The sequence below is a fragment of the Furipterus horrens genome, unplaced genomic scaffold, assembly GCF_987537825.1.
Source record: "Furipterus horrens unplaced genomic scaffold, mFurHor1.1.pri manual_scaffold_4, whole genome shotgun sequence".
Classification (NCBI taxonomy): domain Eukaryota; kingdom Metazoa; phylum Chordata; class Mammalia; order Chiroptera; family Furipteridae; genus Furipterus; species Furipterus horrens.
Genome location: NW_028327174.1, coordinates 155,793,584 through 155,817,132, shown reverse-complemented (window position 1 = coordinate 155,817,132; position 23,549 = coordinate 155,793,584). Strand labels below are relative to the sequence as shown.

At 41.1% G+C, this 23,549-nt stretch overlaps 1 protein-coding gene across 5 annotated transcripts in view; it reads right to left on the bottom strand.

The window, feature by feature from the left end:
- TJP2 (tight junction protein 2) overlaps positions 1-23,549 on the bottom strand; it is a 94,816-nt gene that overhangs the window by 17,477 nt on the left and 53,790 nt on the right. For all 5 annotated transcript variants that reach the window (XM_090274154.1, XM_090274155.1, XM_090274152.1 and 2 more), the window contains 11 exons: positions 20,311-20,364; positions 18,077-18,201; positions 16,296-16,398; positions 14,191-14,905; positions 10,378-10,481; positions 9,592-9,745; positions 8,211-8,319; positions 7,972-8,105; positions 5,340-5,406; positions 4,395-4,545; positions 294-402 (listed from right to left, as the gene is read on the bottom strand). In XM_090274154.1, the coding sequence (XP_090130280.1) occupies positions 294-402; positions 4,395-4,545; positions 5,340-5,406; positions 7,972-8,105; positions 8,211-8,319; positions 9,592-9,745; positions 10,378-10,481; positions 14,191-14,905; positions 16,296-16,398; positions 18,077-18,201; positions 20,311-20,355 (1,816 nt within the window). In that variant the 5' untranslated portion in view covers positions 20,356-20,364. The remainder of the gene's footprint in view (positions 1-293; positions 403-4,394; positions 4,546-5,339; positions 5,407-7,971; positions 8,106-8,210; positions 8,320-9,591; positions 9,746-10,377; positions 10,482-14,190; positions 14,906-16,295; positions 16,399-18,076; positions 18,202-20,310; positions 20,365-23,549) is intronic.

Sequence of the window (23,549 nt, the reverse complement as noted above, 5' to 3'; positions counted from 1 at the left end):
AAAGACTAAATAATAACTCCAGACCGTTCTTATGGAAGGATCACTGTCCAGAAAAGCAGTTATATTCCAAATAGATACAACCAGTGAAATTATTTCAGTGAGTGCATAGTAAACATTTCTACAGAAAGTTAAATGATACTCAAATTGTCTCCAGAGATTAGATGCTAGAATCCATTTCAATTTTTAATACCCAAATTTACCTATTCTGGTCCCAAGACACCTCTCTGCAGTCTTCCCAGCCCCTACCTCCCCTCCCCCTGCCCCCCATGAAACTAATGGACAAACTTGCTTACCATCAGGTCGGCTCTGAGCTAAAATGGTCACCATTTCACCTTTGGGGATTTCTAACAGGTAGAGAACAGCATCTTCTCGAACCAGGCCCCTGAAATCCTGTGTGTTCACCTGATAGCAAGAGCAAACAGGAAAAACAAAAACAAGTAGTTTATTAAAAGGTACCACCTGAGCTTTTTATCTAATTGTTTTCATCAGGGTCTTCCCAGAAAAAAACTCAGATGTTAAGGTGAAAGGATGAAGAAATACACATTGGTAGGTACAGAATATTCATGGGAATGTAAAGTACAATAAAGAAAATGGAGTAGCCAAAGAACTTACAGGCATGACCCACGGACATGAACAATGGTGTGGGGATGGCCTGAGAGCGTGGGAGGTACTGGGTGGAGGGGGGCAAAGGGGAAAAAATTGGGACAACTGTAATGATATAATCAATAAAAAATATACACATGCTGGCAAACACACATGCTGGCCCAAATGAAGGCACTAACACTGTTTTTACATTAGTTCAAATAAAAGCCTGAAAATAAAGGTTCTGATCAATTTCACCTTTCTCCTAGTTTCTGTGACCTAAAAGGCAGTTAATATGAGTTTAAGAAATTGAAGAGAATTAGCTTTATATTATATAATAGACCAACAGCCTGATCTACAGGCTTAAATATTTAAGCTTCTAACACACACATTTCTGGCAAGAGGCCCACAACATTTATTCGCCACTGATTCAGCAGGGCACACTGTGAATAGTTTTTGGAAGTTAGAAAGCAAGTAAATTTGAAATGTGGAAAAAAAAAACACATTTTGACATCATTGTTTTGTACCTTTAAAACCACTTTATAAGAGAAAAACTACAAATAATTTTTACAAATGCAAAATTTATTTATAAAGTCCTTATTTTAATAATATATTACAGAAGTAAAAAGATACAGAATTCCTATGAAATCTTTTCTTCAATCCCTGAGGACTATACAACGCTTAAACAAAGAGTAATGCTTTATTAACTCATTGATTAATGTTAGAATTTATAATTGAGTGAAAATAAGCATTAGACTAAAACTTACTTGATGCTTTTAAAATAAAGTGAATTACTAAAGCAATCACATTCACTTCTCCTTTGAAACAATGTTTAGCATTTAAGATAACTATCATTTCCATGTGCCCCAAATGAGGGGTCACTCGTCGTCGGCAGCCGTCCGTCTCGAGAGACGATGGTGTAGCTTCTTAAGAGTCTATCTGCACCGCCGAGAATGGCTGTGCAGTCCGACTCGGGAGTGACACGGTATCTGTCTCCTCCCGTGTTGAATCGACATCTTGCGATGACGCTGGAGTGTCCTCTCCAGTGAAGCTGAAGCTACAGAGCCTGGGCAGGGTGATATGGAGGGTCTGCTGTTGCCCATGCAGCAGACCCCCCCTCTCTTCGCAGCTGAAGGGTCCAAGGGAAAGACAGAGTCAATACAGCTTGGCTTCAGGTGCGCCGCAGGAGTTGCCGGTGTTGACTACGTCAAACCGCCTTAGGGACTCCGGCTCCGGATTTTCTGTCGGGGTTTACTCCCTTAGCCTTTCCCCTGAAGAGGTATGCCGCAAGGCAGCGGAGGTTTTTTGGAGTCAGAGTTTTCCTTCTCTGATGTGCCCTGACTGGAAGATCGAACCAGCGACACTTAGCTCGCAGGCCGACGCTCAATCCACTGAGCCAAACCAGCCAGGGGTCACTGCACTTTGTAATATAGCCCTTTCTTATGCATTTGTAGATCTAGATCTGTGTCTACATACGGTATGGCCACTTGTATGTTTTTATATGCATGTATATGCTTATATTTGTTTATTTAAATAAGACAGGGCCATAGGGCTGGGGAAAACCTTAAAGGTCCCTCTGTCCATCTCTATGGAGACCGACTTTCCATCAAGCCAAAATATAGTCAAAATTTAAGCACATATGCTAGCTGCATTGTAAACGCCACATGGTTAATAAGCAATCTTAGAAGTTTGTTTTTCTCTTTTCCACCTCCTAAAAGTTTCTGAAAGAGAAATGACAACCATACCAGCCAAAGAATACGCAGAGATAGGCCAAGCACAAAAGCATGTCTGTTTCTGTTATTTACAAGGCACACACGCAGCGACACACAGCACACTCATGCTTTCGCTCCACATGTCAGGCTGTCACCTGACCAAAGGAAGACCCGCACTTAAACTTGTAATACAAGAAAGGAATTAGTATATATACATAGTTCACACAGATTCAACTTGCCATGAAAAGGAGTTCTGAAACAAAGTAAAAACAAAAAACAAACAAAAACAGGGCAGCACTTTGATACTTTGAAGTTTAGTTGTACAGTCCTCTCCAATAAATATCCTCTTATCTAGTTAATAGTCCACGGGGTCTACCCTGTCTGTTGCACAACTGAAGAGGATTCTGGAACAGCCTCTGTGCCCTACCAGAGCTCAATCTTTTTCACCCCTTTGTAGACCCCAGGATTCCTTCTGTCATCAACAGAAAATTTATTCTCAGCCAACAATGAGGAAGCCAGTTCCCAGTTTCTTCCTCATTGCCAAGGGAAAACAGGAAACAAGACCCTTTCTTAAGTATAAACGCTGCACAGCATGAGTTTTACCCATGAAAGTACCTCTTCCTGTCTTGAAAAACTTACAGAGGTCAACCTGTCAAAACCCTATGTGAAGTCCCTATTTTTTTTCATGGAAATTCAGAAAATCTTTTTTTTCCCTTGAGTACAAAAATAGTTCATCCTTGATCCTTTATGAGCAAAAGCTTCCAAATTCCTCCCTGCCTTCCTGTGGCCCCAATGCCAGTCAGGAAACATGCTTTTTCTTCTTTGGCATCATCCGCCCAAGAGAAAACCAGTATGAGCTGACATTTGGATGGGATTCTTATCAGGAGTACTTGGTAAGTGATGTTTCCTAGGATCATGTGTACCATGAGGTTCACTCGGGTACATTTAGTCTTCTAGGATCCTGACCAGAGCCAAAGAGGGTCTAGAATGTCACTGGGAAGCTTCAGCGCAGCTCATGATCAAGGTTTGTCCTTCCTGTGCTCCAGAAATGAAACCTGAGCTCCTGCAATGGGGCCAAGAGCCAAGAAGGAAGAGGGCTACCAGTCTCGTGCTCTGCTGCCTGCTTCCTTGGGAATTCTGCTTTTTATTCCCCTTTCCTCTGAGCCTAGATGCTCTTACCAGACCCCTTAATAACTCCTACCTAAGAGATGCAAGTTTGCAGAAATTCCAGTGAAGCCGGCTCCCTAGCACTCTGTATTTGTATAGTCAAGAGGTACCTGACCTTCCTGAAATTTATTCTTAAGTCAGTAGGAAATACATTACACGTACCTCATAAAATGTCAAAGCAGAGTTAGTTATCATTTTTTAAAACCAACAGATTATACAAACACCTATTCAGTAACTTAAAAAATACCAATACTGGATTAACCAAGAAATCCTCCTCCTGGACAACTTTAGATGTAAATAACATATTCAGTGGCAGCAACATATTATTTTCCAATGGGTAAAAGAAGGAACATTGACATTCATATTCTGTGCCAGGAACTCTGCTATGTGCCTATTCTAATTTTCCTGGGGTCCCTTTAGGGCAGGTATTCTTATCCCCCATTGAACACATGCAGAAACTCAAGTCTCAAAGTTTGAGCCTGGGTCACAGAACTAATGAGAGGCTGGGATGCAATTCACATCAGAGGATATGATGCCAACACCCACCTCTGTCCAATGGCAGCACACTGCCTTAACCAGCGACAACCAGACATGGGAATCAATGAGAAACCAAGCATCTTTTGGAAGAGCTTCTCCCTAGGCCTTTAATTAGAGCCTCAGCTTCTTTTTGTTGTTGTTGTTAATCAAGCTAATGCAAATCTTTGCAAGGATCTTGAACACTACAAATTCCCACACAGGGTGAGTTTTGGGTTCCAGGGCTGAGAAGACAGGACCCATTTCAGGGAAACCGAGACCTTGCTGCTGGGCGTCAACACACCTGCAGATTATCTATTTTCACAAGCTGGACCACTTCACCCCTCCCTTCTGTAAGACCCCCCAGAAAAACCCACACTTTCCCAGGAACTTCTAGGAACAGGACTGGGCTTTCCTTACCTTCAGAATTTGGTCCCCTTCTTGAAGGCCTTCTTGCTCTGCAGAGGTCCCCTCTTGAATACCGGCCACAAATATCCCGACATCATTGCCACCAGCCAACCGCAAGCCCACGCTGTCTCCCTTCCTGAACCTCACCATTTTGGTGTTGGGGCTGCAATGATTTCAGTTTCAGAAAGGAAACATGGAAGATTATTTTTGTAAAGGGGGACCAACATTAGAAGATAAGAGGTTTAATTTCTTCTATCTATAGAGTGGTTTATGTTCAAGCCCCTCATTCTCCTCATGTAATGTGTAATTCTATCATCCTCAGTACTGTAAGATGAATATTATAGACCCACTTTACCAGTGAAGAAGCAGAAATATAGAATATTTATGTGAGCTCATTCAAGACTAGAAAACCAATAAAGGGCAAGGTTAGGGCTAACAATCAAGGCCATATGAACTATTCTTTCAAAGGAAAGTCTGCCACCACTCCAGGGCTCTTGTCATACGGATGCACAGCCTGGGTTCAAGAAAGCCACGTCCTAAACCAGGGTGGCTGGCAGCTCTTGAACACTGAACCAGTCGTTCTCATTATCAGGTGCAGAGCATGGCGTCACTCCCCACCCCGCACACTGGGATCATGTCACTGCAGCGCCCCCAGAGGCATTAAGCAGTACACGTCACCTATCTGGAGTTACTGATCTGCCAAACTCAAATATCCAGAATCACATACTGGAGAAATAGTGACGTAAGTGAAAAAAACAGACAAAATTAAAACACAAACCACTTTTCTTCTAGAAATAATTTCTCTTTCTCATAAACACTAGCAACAGGGGTAGATTAAGGGTGAATGATTTTATGCAAAATCACCATCTGTAGTTAAAAAACACCATTTTTCTGGATTTCAGTTAGAGATAGAGTTGTGTGGAAGAAGAAAGAGAAAAAAAGGCTGAAAATAGATACCCATATATGGCTTCATCTTCAGGGCTGGGACGAAGAAAAGTTCTTGGCACTGCTTTTGGTTGAGGAGCTGTGGATTTAAAAGCACCTGCCATTACCAACCTGGACAAAAGGAGTTTGTCTCAAAATACAAAGATCTCAAAACCCATGCCCTGGCCAGTGTGGCTCAGTTAGTTGGCTGTCATCCCTCAAACCAAAAGGCTGTGTGTTCGATTCCTGGTCAGGGGACATGCCTAGGTTACAGGTTTGGTCCCCAGTTGGACCACGTACAGAGGGTAGCCGATCAATATTTCTCCCTCACATTGATGTCTCTCTTCCTCTCTTTCTCCCTCCCTATGCTCTGAAGAAAAAAAAAATCACAAAACCCATCAAAATTCAACTCTACTTTATGCTATGTGTATATGTCATCACATCAAACAACAAAAATAATTCTTTAAAGTCAAGTTTAATTTTAAGACAGTAGGTGCCAATGGTTTCTCAAAGTAAGTGAGAAATGAACCTCTAAAATGCAAGGTGCACAATCATATGTACCAGAAGATAGCAATTTTTAAAACTAAAAAACAAAACACAATAATGCTGTTTTCTCATGGATAAATATTTATGCATGTGAGGTCATGATAATAAGTTTAGGGTGGTAGAGGCAAGGTTAGGGAATGGGGCTGAGATCAGAGATGGAATATAAAAGGACCTCAACTAATCAAATATGACAAAAAGTGACCATGGTTAACTAAAATATAAATATGTGGTCTCTCCCTCAAGTTCCTACACAAAATTCCTAAAATCTCATAATTTCCAGGGCAGTAGGGGTGCCACGAGCATCTTTTGCTCTAACATTTGGTGTTGGATCCCGGTTCTTGACAGGGAGCTCATATATCCCTTGGAATTTCCTGGGTGAGAGAGTCCTTTGTTCTAAAGTCATGGATTCTATTAGTAGTGGCTTCTATTTATGAGCTATTAGAAGTGGAAGAAACACTGTTTATTCTGTAAAAACGAGGGTTGGCAAGAAACATAAGGACTTCAAATGCTTGGATCATAATGTCTTGATGCTTATTAACGACATGACTCCCAGTGGGCACCTGGGTAGCCTCAGGATGCAGGTGGCCACCAGAAGGAGCAAGCCATGATTAGAAGTTTGGAACTTTCAGCCTGCCTGCCCATCATCCAGGGAAGGAGGTGGGGGGAGCTGGAGATTAAGTTAATAATTGATCTTGCACATGACAAAGCCTCCACAAAACTATGGGGTTCAATTGCTTCAAGGCTGGTGAACACATGGAGGTACAAGGAGAGTGACGTGGTTCAAGAAGGCATGGAAGCTCCGCACTCCTTCCCCCACACCTTGCTCTATAGAGCTATATATTTCACTTGGCTGTTCCTGAGTTGTGTCCTTTATAATAAACCAGCATTAGCAAGTGAAATGCTTTTCTCTGTTCTGTGAACCAACCATTCCAACAAATTATCAAAGCAGAGAAGAGGGTCATGGGAACTCCCAGTTTAGAGCTGGTTGGTCAGAAGTGAAGGCGATAACCTGGGACTTGAGACTGGTGTCTGAAGTGGGGCCATCATATGGGACAGAGACTTTAACCTGTGGGGTGTGCAGGGGGTCAGTGTCAGAAATGAACTGAACCACAGGACAACACAGGTGGTGTCTGGAGAATTTGAGAACTGGTAGTTGGGGACAAGGGGAGAAACACATTTGGTGTCAGAAGCATTGTGAGCGGAAACAGTTCAGGCTGGGATCAGAAATGGGAGACAAAAGAACCATAACTAATCAAACATAACAAAACGTGACCAATCTGTTGGCATAGAAAAAAGGACTATTATACTTTTTATATATATATATATATATATATATATATATATTTAATATTAAGAGAAAGAGCTCTGGCCAGCATAGCTCAGATGGCTGAGTATCATCCCACAAACTGAAAGGTCACTGGTTTGATTCCAGGTCAGGGCACATGCCTGGGTTACGGGCCTGGTCCCTGGCTGGCGTGTATGTGAGAGGCAACCAATCGGTGATTCTCTCTCACATCAATGAGTTTCTCTCCCTCTCATTCTCCCTACCTTCCTCTTCAAATAAATAAATAAATAAACAAACAAACAAACAAATAAATAAATAAAATCTTTTAAAAGAGAGTGAAAGAGACAGGAATGCTTCTTCCATGTTTCAGAATGATTTTAAAAAATAATTTCTCTCTCTTCTTCCAGCCATCCTCTAGATTTAACAAGTGGGAACCTCTGAAGGTGACTGCTTAAGATGAGCCTTGAGGACCCATGAAAATGAACAACAGGACGTAGATTGGCTGTGGGAGCAGGGCGTGGAGGGCGAGCAGGGGAGAACAATGGGAGAAAAATTGGGACAACTGTAATTGAACAATAAAATAAATGAGGAAAAATATATTAAAAAATAAAAATAAATAAGAATAAAATAAAATGAGCCTCTGCCCTGGCCAGGTTGTTCAGTGGTTAGAGCATCACCCTGCTACACCAAGGCTGTGGGTTTGATCCCAGGTCAGGGCACATACAAGAATTAACTAATGAATACTTACATAAGTGGAGCAACAAACTGATGTTTCTCTCTCCCTCTCCCCCTTCCTCTCTCTAAAATCAGTAAAATAAATTAAATGAGCTTCACCTGGGGCTTCCTCTTGGTATCTGGGTTCCTTGCTGGTCTCTGTGCCAACCGCAGCTGCAATATCCTCCGCACACTTAAAGGGAGTGGGTGTGGTGCCCATCCTGGAACCTCTGCTCTGGATGTCCTCTCTTGAACTTAAGCACATGTCATGTAAATATCAAACAGTGTGACAGATTCACAAATACATATGTATGTACACTCACAGTGATGTGTGTAAGGGAAAATACCCATCATCTTACTTTGGCTTTTCCTTCAGCTTTTCATTTGAGGAATGATAATCATAGTCAGAATACTGCTGCCGTCTCTCCACTGGAGAAAATGATCGGTTGGACTCTATTTCCGAGACATCTGGTTTCAAAAATAAGAAAAGACTTTTTAATGCAATATTTAAGTCCTGTGCCAGAAATTATCCTATTCTCTGGTTACGAATTACGAGGAACAGAAGAGGGGCAGGCAGTAAACGTGCTATTAGTCTTAACAGTCTTCCAGAACTGGAAAAAAAAAATCAGATAGTTGGAAGGGAAAGGCCTTGATTAATAAAGAGAAAGCCAGATACAGAATTTTAGGTTCTCTTTCATTAGTTTCTAGCAAAGCTGCTACTGAAGAGTCAAAATTCAATTACGGGGGATGGATATATATATATAAAATACTTCTCACGCATTAATGCACATACAAATCACCTGAGCTCTGATTAGAATGCAGTTGTTTCGGGGTAGAGGGTGCCTGAGACACTGCAATTCTATCAAGCCCCCAGCTGCTGCTGCTGTTGCCAGTGAGGTGAGGACCATGCTTTGAACAGCAAGGCAAGACACTATAAGCTCCTAGTGTGCTGGGATGATTTCTCTGCACTGCACTCATAGCAGTAACAACTGCTTAGACTTTTGATATAATGGAAATCAAACTCAGTTCTATAAAGCAATCCTTTTAAAAATCCACAACTACCTTAAAACCTGAGAACTTAATATTTTTTTCTAAGCTTTGGTACGCAAAAGCAATACTAGATGGTTAACTAGGAAATAACATTATTACTTATTTTTATTGGTAATTTGGCTAAAAATGTTATTCTATGTATCATTCATATTTGAACAATGAATAGTGTCATATAAGAGAAGAGGTCACATGGATTACTAACCACTGAATACACAATATAAGCCATTCTGACGGGTTCTCTATTCTAGTGTATACCTATTTTTGCTATCCTCCATATCGTCTTCTGTTAGAAATTTTAATAGCCACTTAATACACACACACACAACACACACACACACACACACACACACACGAAAGTGTAAGAATGAGCAATTTACAAATGTATGCGGTTAGTTCTTTGAACTGCTGGTCCATACATTTTTTACTAACAAGTTTTCTTTTCAGTGGCCTAATCAGCGTCCACTGAGAGTTCGTAAGTACACCAGAATTTCCCATTGGAAACCTCATTTCAACAGGCATTTTAATCAGAAAATAACAGCCAAACACTTATCTTTTGGAATTAAAGTTTAAAGGAGAGGCTTTCATTGGAAATTTAACTTCCGGCAGGATGGCTATGCTACATAGAGATGAGAATCAGAAGCAGCGGCCGTCCTTGCTTCCCACCAAGCTCACAGCCTCCTCTGCCTTTACCTTCTATTTCTGAGTCGCTGTCATTTAACGACGGGATGTTGATGAGCGTCTGCTTGCTGTCTCTCCACACCACTAGCTGGAGTTTTCCTCTTGACTTTTCTATCAGTTTTCGGGCATCCATTAAAGACATGTTCTCAGTTACAGTTCCATTTATCTGGGTTTATAAAGAACAGTAATGGTATATGTGATACAACTATTCATGGTAAAATAGAAAATTCATATTTCCTCCTAAAAATGTTAAGACTTTGCTCATCTAATTCAAGCAGACATGGGCTTTAGGATGATTCACTGAATAAAAGTGAATTATCCTTTAAATTAAATATAACTCTGCATGCCTGGATCCCAAAACAGGCGTGAGAAAGCTGTAGTGTACTTAAGTTACTCTGCTAATTTATTTAACTTACAAGCTCAAGATGATAGTCTGGTTTACTACTGGAACATGTCTCCTGACTGGAGAAGTTTACAAAAACTATTAAATATTCAGCATTCATATACTACCAACTCTCCCTCTCACCTTTCCTTGCTTTAGGGAATAGGAGCTTAAACTTCAAACAGGGAAGGAAAAAAAGTACTCATTGAGATATTTTTAAAAACTGACATTAAACTATTACAGATCTCCAAGTCCAGTTTTTCTTATAAGAATTCTCTCACTCCGCTGTTCTTCCCAGCCTTTGTCTTCCTGCTGGCTCCACCACAACAAAGTTTCACTGTGTTCACACTGGAATGTGGAAATGAAGACTGTGAAGCCAAACACGAACATGACTGTCCTCTACCCCTGCCACTCACCTTGAGAATTATGTCCCCTTCATGCAGGTTGCCATCTTTAGTTGCCAGACCGGTACTGGTCATTTCCTTTATGAAGATCTGACTCCCCAGCCGGAGACCATACTCTGCAGACAAAATATCAACATACACGTATTTCACCCACTTGTTCAGAAAACTTTAGTCTGGTTTTTAGGACTATTTTAAAATATTGGTGAAAAATTAACTCTGCATGTGGGCCATTCTGTAAGACAACTTGACCTGGAGTCATCAAAAAGGTCAATGTCATATAAAATAAAAGAGGCAGAGGGACTATTCCAGATTAAGAGACATGAAAACCAAACACAATGCATGACCCTTCACTAGATCCTTGATCCAATGTGGAGAAGAGGTGAGGGGGGAAGGGGATGGGTTACATTATTTTGCAGCAATTTCAAAATGAACTGTACTATAATCTATGAAAAGGAGCATTAATGTTAATGTGATAAAGGCATTACAGTTACGTAGGAGAATATTCTTATCCTTGGGAAATACCTGCTGAAATCAGTAGGTATCTTAAGATAAAGGGGTCACGTTGCCTGAAACTTACTTTCAAGTGGTTCCAGAACACCACTGGAAGACGGGGATTGGGAGTGGCAGGGAGGAGAGAGAGGGGAAAGGAGCAGAAAAGGGGGTAAAAAAGGCAAGAGAAAACAAATGCAGCAAAATGTTAACAACTGGTAAAACTAGGTAAAGGCTCTATGTGAGTATTTGCTATAAAATTAACACTTTTCTAAATAAAATGTTGGGGAGAAAAACACCAATTTAGGACATCTTAATAGGCACAGTCTGCCAACAATGCAGCTGCCTACAGGAAGGCACTGCAGAAAGAACAGCCTTTATCTGTTTAGATTGTGTGGGCTTTGCCACTGAAAAAAATCTCAATGTGTAAAGAAAAGGGGCAAATAATCCAGGCAGAGCAATAAAGTATTTAACTAAAACCAGCATAACTCTGAGGGTTTATGGACTCTGAATTGCCTCAAAACAAAAAACACTGTACTAAGTATGTATATTTTAAAATACTTTAAATACTATTCAGACTATTCTAATACTACTTGCTAAACTTGTAAAAATACATATTTTTAAGGATGAATTTCAGTTATTTTAGGAAGTTAGAAGGGTTTAAAAGAGGCACATTCAAATTTTATTATTACTGTTCTGAACGCAAAATCTTATAATTACATAACAAAGTAACTTTCCACAACTGGGGACAGTTATGAAGTAGGTTTAAGGGTAAGTTTTAAATGACTTAAGGTTAAGTTAGCATCAGATCTTACCATAATGATTAAAAGTGTTAAGGGCCTCCCCCACCCGCTTAGGAAGCTGCCACTCGAGAAAGAATAAGGGTAAGACAGCATCTTCTTTCCTGGATGACAATCCCCTGCTGGCCCAGAGAGACAGCAGAGACAAACTTGAGTGATGACGTCTTTCTCACATATCAACAATTCCTTTATCCTCTTAAAAACTGCACTTGTAAGGTTGGTGTGTTTGTGGGCATCTCATAATTGAATTGAAAAAAAAATCAGTTAACCAGCTTTCAGCACATTTACCAAGAGGCTATTTGGTGCCCATGAAATGTCAACAGCTGGCCATATGAATGGATCACATATTTCTTAATCCAATATAGATCTTGCCTACTGCCCTACTTCTTTAAAGATTAATTTTTATGCAACTCTAGCCAGTGATAGCTAAGTTATTGTGTAATCTCAGCAAAAGGTAGCCAAAAAAAATCTTTTAAGATGTGGAACTTTTTAAAAAAATCAATTCTAAGTTTGAGGAACAAAATGGCCTAGGAGGATTAACATGCTGTATCAGCAAAGGGTCATCATCCCGTTTTTTTCCTGTAAAGTATTACTAAGACCAGGCATGACTTAGACAGTCTCTTAGGATAAACAATGTCTTTTAAAATGTGGGTCACAACCCATTAGTGAGTCTTCTTATCAATTTAGTGAGTTGCAACCAGCATTTTAAAATTAAATATAATGGAACCTCTTGGAATGTATCACATAAAGTTTTTATATGTATATGCATCCATGAAATGTTTGCAAAATGTGGTTCTTTCTGTGGCAGAAGGAGGAGGAGGAGAAAGAGAGGAAGAGAAAGTGGGAAAGATGAGGAAAAAAAGCTTGAAAAGCACTATCTTAGGTAACTCAAGAACCTTGGGTGCAAGTCCTATAGAATGTGCATTAGACCTCTCCGAAGGAGGTCCCATGCCAAATCATCTTTCTCAAAACCTTACTACAGTTCACCTTTCAATCTGGGGGCAGAATGGTTTTTCAATGCTCATAGGTTGATGAATTAATATGTCATATATGGTTACAAAGAGTCTAAAGAATTCTTAAACCTTCCTCAGCACTAAGCTATTTAAAGTGCAAACTCCCAATCTAAAAAGCAATGTTTTCACTTTGCATACTCAGGTGCTCTTCATCTTTTTTCCTCTTGGAAGGAGAACAATTAAGAGAACAAAAGGAAGTAAAAAATCAGAAGCCAAGAATCAATGCAAGGAATATATCAACAGTGGGCTTAAAGCCCTGTTCATTCACCTATTAGTTTCCCATCATCAATGGAAATTTGCGTTCTAGCTCCAACACTTAACTGGCTTCAAGATGTGGGCAAATCACTTCCCCTCTGAGTTTCAGAACCCTAACTTACACTACAGGTGTTAGTAGCTTCACTAGCTGCCACACAGGGCTTTAGTGAATTCTGGATGTGATTAAGCATATGCAAATGCTCCAAGAAAGCAAGGTGCGACAGGCCTCCTGGGCCAGAGCTTACCTCATGTGTGGGCATACTATGGAATTGGGGTTCTTGGGTTCCCCAAGATAGAAATCAAAAGAAAACACCAGAGAAATTTCCAGGCAGATTTAATTAAGCTTATGCTTGAGCATCAGGGAGGCAGCACAGAGGAAAGGAAGGTCCTCTAAACTGGCTGGGGGGCTGGCTCTGCTTGGCTGCTTTATAAGGTGGGGACAAAGTGGGCTTGCAAAAAAAAAAAAAAAGATGGGCTTTTAGAAAGAGGGCATGTGGAATTTTTTCCATGACAGTGTAGGAAAAGCAAGCAGTTAGAAGAAAGATAAAATTCTGCCCCCCTTTTTTTTCCTTTGAGCAGGGAATGGAGGAGTGGTAACATTCTTGTGGTCAGCCTCTCTGGCCTTCCTTCTGGCTACCTGGCCTTAACTTGTCTTCCTTGCCACCTGGTATTTACTCATTCCTGGGGCCCAAGTCCCTATGCTATCTCAGGCATACCAGAAATGTCTCTGAACTTTGATGTTCCCATGTGTAAAACAGGAACAAAGTCTCCTACCTATCACACAAGGTGCCGGTGAGGACTAAATAAAATTATTTCAGCATAGGTCCTGGCATAGAGCAAAAATGCAATCAAGATGCTAGCATATTGTCCTCTACTACGGTTTCATCAATTTAAGCTTCACCAGGCTCACCAGAAGAGCTTGTTAACATACAGGTTCCCAGGACCCACCCCAGTGTTTCTGAGTCAGTGGGGCTGGGCTGGGGTCTGAGGATCTGCATTTCTAACAAGTGTCCAGGTGGGACTGAGGCTGCTTTGAAAACCACTGGCCTAGTAGTTTAAAGCTAAATTTCTGCAGCCCATGCCAGTTAAATGTGCAAGTCAATGAACTTCTCCGTGCTTTATAAAATTAAGATGTGCTAACTCCTACATGAGGTAGTGAAATGAGCTAACTGGTACAAAGCATTTAAGTCAGTGCTTGGCACACAGTAAGTGCCATGGAAGAGTTAGCTATGATTATACTAATGCTTTTCTGCATCAAGCATTACTACCTTCATTTGCTTTGCTTTTCATCAGAAGGACCCCGATGGGCTTGTCTGTTTCCAGCTGGCCTGCATGGGCTGGCCGCCCTCCTGGCTCGCGGCTGGGGCTGCGCGAGTGGAGGTGCTCCCGGCTGCGGCTCCGGGACACCTCGTACCGGGCATCAGGCTGCGCCCTGTGCCGGTACTCCTCCTCTGGGCTGTAGGCCCGGTCGTAGGCCGGGTCATAGATCTGGTCAAGGATCCGGCTGCGGCTGCTATCTCGGCCTCGCCCATAGTCGTGGTCCAGGCCCCGCTCCAGGCTCCGGCCGCGGCTCCGGTCTCGGGCTCTGCCGTAGTCATCGTGGTCCAGGCCCCGCTCCAGGCTCCGGCCTCGGCTTCGGTCTCGGGCTCTGCCGTAGTCGTCGTGGTCCAGGCACCGCTCCAGGCTCCGGCCGCGGCTTCGGTCTCGGGCTCTGCCATAATCATTGTGGTCCAGGCCCCGCTCCAGGCTCCGGCCGCGGCTCCGGTCCCTCTCCCCACTGTGCAGCCGGTCGGGGGGATGCCCCCTCTCTAGGCTGTCCTCCCAGCTGCGCAGCCGGCTCCTCTCGCTGTACCGATCGCTGTACCCACTGTGGGCGCTTCTGTGGTCAAACTCATCCATCACCTCAAAGGCGCGGTCATCTTCATTGAGCTGAAGACCCCCCTGCAAGGGGGCCAGCTGAACCTTCCGAGGCCTCTTGACCACCTGTTAACCAAAACACAGTGGAGACTAGGACAATCACAATTAAACATAAGAGAATGCAGTAACTAAAAGCTCTGGTCCTCCTTCCAGTAAAACTGTGTCCCTACGCCTCAGGTTCCTTATCTGAAAAACCAGAGCAATAAAGACCTCATAAGGTTGAGAATAAAGTCAGACAATGAATATAAAGTTCTCAACACAGTGCCTCCAAAATCTGCTTCTACTCAAAGTGTGAAAAGTTCCAAAGGACTTTAAATCACTGTAAGTTATAAAAATGAAAATCCAGAAAGTAAGACATTCTATATACAACTGCCTCGCTTCTTCCAAAAGTCAATGTCATTAAAGCGGGGGCGGGGGAAAGAGGAATCCACCTAGATTAAAAAGTACAAAAAAGATAAGGGCCAGGTGCAATGACTAAACTTTGATGGAATACCACAGGGAAGAAGAAGAAGTCCATCAAAGAAATCTTAGGCTATGGACTGGAGATTATATGATACTACAGAGTTGTTATTAATTTTCTTACATAGAATAATAGTATAATAATTATGTAGAAGAATATCCTTATTTAGAAGATGCAGGCTGAAGTAAGTAGAACTAAACTATCATGTCTGCAACTTCAAATGGGTCACTAAAAATATGTATGTGTTTACATACACATATGGAGAAAAAAATAAGTAAAATGGTAGAATGTTAACATGTAGAAGATATATAACTGTTTATTACATTAATCTTTGAACTTCTCCTTTTGTTGGAAAATTTTCATAATATAAAGTTGAAAAGAAAAAAGAAATACCTCCTACCCAGTGCATCCCCCTAGTACTGCCCTTAAACTCACTATACTCCAAATTTCCGCTTTGTGGGTTCACTGGCCCCGCTGGAGTGAACACTCCTGCAGCACAGACCTGCTCCACGGCCAAGTGGGAGTTGGTTCAGAGTTGATTCTCAACCAATGTTTGCTAAATGAATGAGAGCAAATAAGTGAGTGATGCTATAGACTACCACTGTGTCCTAAGAAACTCCAGTTTATGAAGGTATAACATCTCGTTTGGACCTTTACAAATGAGGTGAAATTTATTTTCCAAATTAATACTGTTTTACCATTGTTCCCAGTCTATTTAATTCTCATAAGGAATGACTATTTAACTTGGCACTGAAGGCAAACTCACTCAGATAAGAGAATCATTGGTCATAAGAAGTTAGGAGAAAGACTAGAAAGAGGCCGGGAGGAATTATTTACGTCATCCATTACATCACCCTCCTAAAGTAGTGAGGATACAAGGGGTAGAGGCCCCTATATTATATAATTCTGTCAAGTGTTTAAAAGCAAGTGATAATTTCTTCTGAGCAAAAAACACAAAATTCTACAGAGGGAAGCAGAACCAAACCCGGAACTTACAATGGACGCGATCTTCCCGCTTTTTCTCAGCTGTTGAACCGCAAAGGAATGGAGCACCTCCTCCATGGAGGTGCCATTGACCATGACCACCCTATCGTTTTCTCTGCAGACAAAACATAACCATGGGTGGTGAACAGCTCCCATCTAGTCACTGTACATCTTTTATTTAGGAACAAGCAGAGGCAGCAAACTGACCTGAAATGCTTATTAAAGGGCTCAGTGTCTGATGACTCCCAAGGCTTAATCAGTCAACTCAGTCTGAGTTCTGAAGAAAGAACCCAGGAGCCCCTTGGCCCACTTTTGACTGTTTACTGAAAAGCAGTGGGGGAGAAGGACCCAAAACCACAGAATCCCACCAGGAGCCACTTGACAATGGCAAGGTCTGAGCACCAGTGACCTCCTGCATCAGGCCTCTTTCCCTCAGGTGCACAGTGAGCTTCAGGAAGCTTTACATCCTCTTGTGTGTTGGATAGGAGGAAGTCAGAGCTTGCCTCAGATTCTTAAAGAAATTTTGTGGTCACAGAACCCTAACTCTTACTTTATCTCATCCCAAGAACCAGTTGAAAATTTTCTTTGCTCTCTGAAAGATGACTAACTTTGATAGGCCCATAGAGACTTAAAGTGCCAATAGAACCAAAACTTTGGAACTGTCTGGCCAAGCCAATCACATGACTGACTTCAAATTCTGCCCTGAAAAATGATGCTGAGAGACTCAGACACACATATTTCCAATGGCATTGCCTCTTCAGACCAGAAAGGTGGCAGTTGGAAAACTTGTGTTTTCATGTAGTAAATGTTCCCCGTTTCCATCCCTCTTACAAATCAGATAATCATTAAGCCAGAGTATACTCATTAAGTTCTTAATGAATATAAATTAAAATAAACAGTGTTGGGTTAAGTTTTGGGGAGTTGGGGGAGCATGCCAATTTTATACACCATGTTCAGAAATGGCCCCTAAACCCAGGAATGATAGTTGTGACAGTTAGAACTCTCTTCCTAAGAAAATGACAGCTCTCCTTCCTCCAAAGTTTGATGTTCCCAAGGGACTGGTGTGTTATGGTCCCAATTCACATATATATTCAAATATTGGGTTGACCAAAAGGTTTTTTTCCCGTAAGATGGCTCTAGTAGTGCTTAGTTGTCTTTCACTTCATTTGAAACAATTTTGTTAGACTGAATTGTGACAGCTGTCATATGAGCATGCATTAAAAAAAAATCAAAATTGGTGAATTTTTGGGTAGCCATTTTAATATTGAAGAGGTAAGAAAATAAGCAACATTTTCAGCATATGATGCTTTATTATTTCAAGAAAGGTAAAAATGCAACTGAAACACAAAAAAAGATTTGTGCAGTGTATGGAGAAGGTGCTACAACTAATCAAACATGTCAAAAATGGTTTATGAAGTTTTGTGCTGGAGATTTCTTGCTGGATGATGCTCCATAGTCTGGTAGACAAGTTGAAATTGATAGCGATCAAATTGAGACATTAATTGAGAACAATCAACATTAAACCATGTGGGAGATAGCCAACATACTCAAAATATCCAAATCAATAGTTATTGGTGAAAATGAAAAATGTATCTTTTTTCACAGAAAGAATCATATGGACTTTTTGGCCAACCCAATATACGTATATAAAAGCACACACACACACACACACACACACACACACACACATATGCTTTTTAAAAATTATTTTAAAAGTACACACCACCCAAAGCATCCTGTCTAGAGCCAACCAGTGGGGCTGGCAGGGGCTGGGTCAGGAAGAAAACACTCACTGAAGCAGACCATCGGCAGGCCCACCCGGAAGCACGTCAGAAATGACGATGGACGTTTCTCCATTTTCAAAGTGGGGGTTGTCTCTGCCTCCGGAAACTGCAATTCCAAATCCTCTTTTGGAATCCTGCTCATTGAAGTTAAGAGAAAAAAATTAAGAAAAAAAATAGAAACACCCTTTCTATAAGTGGCTTGCAGGATTTATTACAAGCACTTAGTAAAACAAACGGCGAACCAATCATCAGAGACAGCTCGGGAAGAGTGGGCTTACAGGAACAAAACAAAGCAGCCTCATGGTGAGCTGAAAGCTTTATAAAGGGAAATTCCTTATCTAAAAGAAACAGCCTTGTGAAAGCTGGAAAAGATTGATGCAACTGACTGGAGTTATCACTGGATGCTGGCAGGGGATGGAAAATAACATCTGCCCAAACAGGGCTGTGCTATTGGAATCACGAATCATACCTGTCCTCATATCCTTGCCTGAGCTGGAACCATACTTAGAATGTATACTTTTAACTCCCAAGTTAGGTGAGCTGGTGATTCCATTTTAATATAGAGTGAAAAAGAAGTAAATGGATTTTAAAGATTAAATAACATCTGAAGATAAACTTAGTTTTAAAATCTTATGAGACAGCGAAACGGTAAATTCTTTTCTATATGCATATAAAATGTATAAGATGGAAATACAGATTAATCACCTCCATGGCCAAGAAATGTAACAAAGAACCCACAGAATGCAGAATCCTAATTCATTTCATTGTTTAAAAAAACCTAAGCTCCCAGGTATCATCCAGATGACATGGGTTATATGTGTCTATAACCCTAAAGCAGAGTTTGATTATGTAAAAATCTCAGAATAAAACATTTTCCCCCAGGAAAAGCTCCCACGTGGGGCCCACCATGCCCATGGATGACAAACAATTACAAACACAAAACAGTTGGGGCTGACCATTAATCACATGGCTTTGAATTTGGCAACACCATCACCTCATGCCTGGTTCTGCACAGAGTTAGCTCCATCCTCTGTACCAGGCCTAAAATGTCTCTCACTTGCCAACTGGAATCCACAACTCAAGGGGTATGTGAAATGCCAGTGGAAGGGCACAGAGAAGAGTCAGAAGATGACTACAATTGAAAAACAATACCTAAAGCAGGGAACCCCTCAACTGACGAAACCATGATTACTGCCCCAGAAGTTTCAGCATCTGAGCAGTGGTCTATTCTTTTTTTCTACCTGGATTGATTCAATACATATTTATTCAGAAACAAAATTTTCATTAAAGACAGGGTTCGAAGTTGAGGAAGGAAGACTCTGTCTGAGGGACTTACAATTCCTCTAAGAAGTAACAGAGATGGGAGGGATTCAGAGCAGGAAGAAGATCCTTGCAGGGCTCAGGAAAATCACTGCGATGTTGACCAAAGCGGCTGGATGGAATAGGGCTTGGGGGTCACGACTGAAGTTCGAGTCCAGCTCAGCTGCATACACATCACTCACACACTCTTGGTGGCTACACTTGTTTTGAGTGGGGTTATTAATGTCTCCTGTACCTACCTTGAAATCTGCTGTCAGAATAAAAAGGAATGGTACCAACATTTATTGAGCAATGATTATGTGTTGGACTCCCTATATTGGAAGCTGTTTGTATTACCTCACTACCTGTGAACTGACTTTTAAAATTAAGTAAAATATGTTTACATATGGTATTACTCCTACTTTCATATCACTGGGGGTGGGGAGAGGATATTTTGATCTAATTAACTCAGCACCTCTTCATTCAATTAGGAGAGAAAAGGAAAACAACCCATGACTCTTGATTGCTAAACCAATGTTTTAAAATTTAGTTTAGACATCAAACTCAGAGTTTTAAGTTTTCCATATATTTTAATCAAAATAATAAAAGTTGTAGAGGCTACCTTAATGTCCTTAAGACAGTACAGGTTATTTCCATTCCTCTCCTCTTCCTCTCTTTTATTTCTTTCATAACCTCTTCTGTCTGGAGCTAGGTGAATGCACTAAATAATCTCTATAATTTTCTATACTATAACTTAAACAAAAAAAATGTTAATGCGGTAGTATGTAAATTTTTGTTAACATGGTAATTACTGCTAGCTGTTCCCTACAATGCATTATCCACCTGAAGAGGGGAAGAACTGTGTTTAGGTCAAAATAAACAAGACCCATGATCTGGAAACTCAAGAACGTGACTACAGCACCTATGAAACACGCAGCACTCACCTTCTGTAGGGTCACAGTGTACTGTTCCCATATTACTTCTTCCATACCTGGAGCCTGTTTTAAAACAAGCAAAACCAATTTGATTTGATTAAAACCACAAACTTCTCAATGCTAGAAAAAAAACCATAACTCAAAATACATCAGTATAAAGTCCAGCTTACACTTTCAATATACTGAAAGTTGATATGTTCTAGCAACGTTATGCTACCTATTTTCAAATACACTCTCCTTCAGTGAAGTGGCATTCTTAACGATACTGGGAAATTAGTGAAACTCATAGTGAGAGATATACCTTAATAAGAATAAAATATTCAGTGTGTATCCTCCTTTTTATTATCACCACTCCCAAACACTGTCATTATAGACTATCTTAAAAAGAGAATTAGATAGTTTCAAGCAGATATCTTTTCTTTTCTTTTTTTTTTTTTTTTTTTAACAACTGTCCCCTCTCCCATCTCCTAAGCAAGTTTACTGCATGTTTATTTCTCAAGGATTCCGAGGCCTTATCTCAAAGAATGTTCAGTTGAGTAATCCATGGAATCCCTTTTCTCCATCAGTGCTACTGGATGTGGAAAACTGAAATGCCTGCATATATAAACCACTGGGGCTTCAGTCTAACAATATTCCAAAGTAGATGTCTAGAAGAACCAGGAAATAGCAGATATCATTTAAAAAATGATGATAATCCATAAATATGAGCTGCCTTGGGGGGAAATCCTGAAAAAGCCAGAAAGGCCCACAAAGCTCAGAGCCAGAGAGATAAGCCAGCACTGAAGCAGGTATTTCAACAGACGGCTTCTGGGAAGGCAGATAAAACTGTAGGATCCAAACAGGGTGGAGATCAGATCAAAGTAGACAGACCTATTAGGGGTAAAAAAACACCAGGAAGATAGAGAAGGCAGGGACACTGGCTCCTCTCACCCTTGCCTCTGGGTAGAGTGTAAAAACCTAAAAAATATCACAGGAGAATTCCTATCAACAGGCCTGTACTCAACAAAGGTTAGGGACTGAAATTAATATTATGGATATGACTACATCCCTCCCAAAACACTCCAGCACCAAGTGGTTCTGCTCTGGTAGTATCCAAGTACACAAAGACAGATGTAAATTCTCTCCACAGAGCCCAGGCTTCAAAAAATCCCTGAGATACGCATTTGAGGACCATGAGTCCACAGTTTAAACACACACATCAAGACGTCAACATGGGGAGAAACAAGATGGCGGAGGAGTAAGTGGAAGCTACACTAACCTCCTCCCAGAACTAGTCTGGATTTACAACTTAATTTTGGAGAAATCATCTGGAATAACCAACCGAATACCAGCTGGAGAGAAGTCTTATAACCACGGAGAGACAGGAAAGGTCGCTACATCACAACGTGACCGTTAAACTATGTCTGTGGCATTATCAAGGATGTTTAATTTACAGGCAAGAAGAATGTCAAGTGCCTTGCAACTGGATGTCTTTCCGATAAGACAGTCCTACAGACTGGGTTATGTTACATAAATTAACATGTGTTTTCTGTTTTTAAAGGGCATAAGCCTGCAATCTCATTACCTGAGTGATTGTCTGTACGTATAGGCCTCATTTAATCCTGTCTGCACCGCTGCCTCTTGAGACTCAATGGTTTGACTGAACTAAGTGGCTGGGTTGGTGAAGAACGGGGTGGTCTGTGGGCTTCACTTTAAAACTGGTTTCTCTTTTCTGTCCTAAAGGCTTGGACAGAAAGAGCCCAGAGGTCTGAGAGGGGGGAAACCAAAATATTTCCCTCAGCCCAAACTAAGTATAATGGGCAAAAGGGTTTGGGACAGGTGAGATGTACCTGGCACACCTTCCTCCAAAGAAGCCCTTCTTTTCCCTAATGTGGGACATTGAAAAATTAATACCTGTCTTTTATCATCTAGTGGTTATGGATTGAATGATGTCTTTTAACCCTGTTGCCAAATCTGTTGCCCCCAGAATACAGCAAGGATGCCAACCTGTTAAACCAAGCATGCTGTTGTCTGGAGACAGCCAACTGACCTGGAGTCTGCACGATCCTTCCCCATGTGGGAAGGCCACCCTCCCCTCCACACCCCCACTCTTATTAGGGATTTCTGGACCCAAGGGTACGTAGGACGACAACCATGTCCAGCTTGAAGCAGCTAGAGGAGCTCGAGACCTTCGCCCATTGTCCTTTATAAGATTATAAAGGGTCTTAAGTCTGAGAGGGAGGGATTGTTATTTTTTATTGTTAAAATAATTAATTAATTAATTAATTTTTAAAAAAGAAGAAGAAGAATATATGAAAGGGTGAGGCAGGAGAGCTTGTATGTACGACCCATGGGCATGGGCTGGGGGGGGTATTGTTGGGGAAGGGGGGTGCTGGGCGGAGGGGAGTAAAGGGGAAAAAATTGGAACTATTGTAACAATATAACCAATAAAATATACTTAAAAAAAAAAGAGGTCACCATGACTGAGAGTTAAAAAAAAACAAACAAACAAATAAAAAAACCCTGCAGAATCAAATATAGTAAATACCGGAAATACTAGTCACAGACAAAAAAAAAGTATGTTAAATATGCATCATGTTTACCATAAGAAATTAAAAGGGGATATTTAAAGTATGATGAAAGAACAAGAGACCATGAAAAATGACCAAGTAAATGTGGGGGGGGGGGGGGAAGCAAATAAAATTTGTAGAAATAAAAAAAATGTAGTAACTGAAATTAGATAAACAATGGCTTAAAACCACATAGTCCACACAGGTGAAGACACTCATTAATGACTGGGGAGGCAAATGTGAAGAAATTCACCAGAATGCAGCACAAAGCTTTAGAAAAGTGAAACATGAAAGAGAAGAGTGAGCAAGTCTCACAATAGAAATCTCACTTGAGAAAAAGGATATAGTGGCTTGAGAGCACCTAGGCAGAAGAGATTACTAGTGAAAGAACAACAATTAGAATAACAGCCAACTTCTAAGCAGCAGTAATAGAAGCCTTAAGTCAACAGAATAGCTTTAAAACAATATCTGTTGATTTAGAGGGCAGAAAAGGATTTTTTTTAATCACAAAAATTAGCCCTGAGCTGGTGTGGCTCAGTGGGTTGGGTGTTGTCCTGCAAACTGAAAGGTCACTGGTTCAATCCCCAGTCAGGGCACATTCCTGGGTTGCAGGCCAGGCCCCCAGTTGGCGGCATGCAAAAGGCAACTGATGGTGTTTCTCTCTCATACCAATGTTTTTTTCCCTCTCCTTCTCCCTCC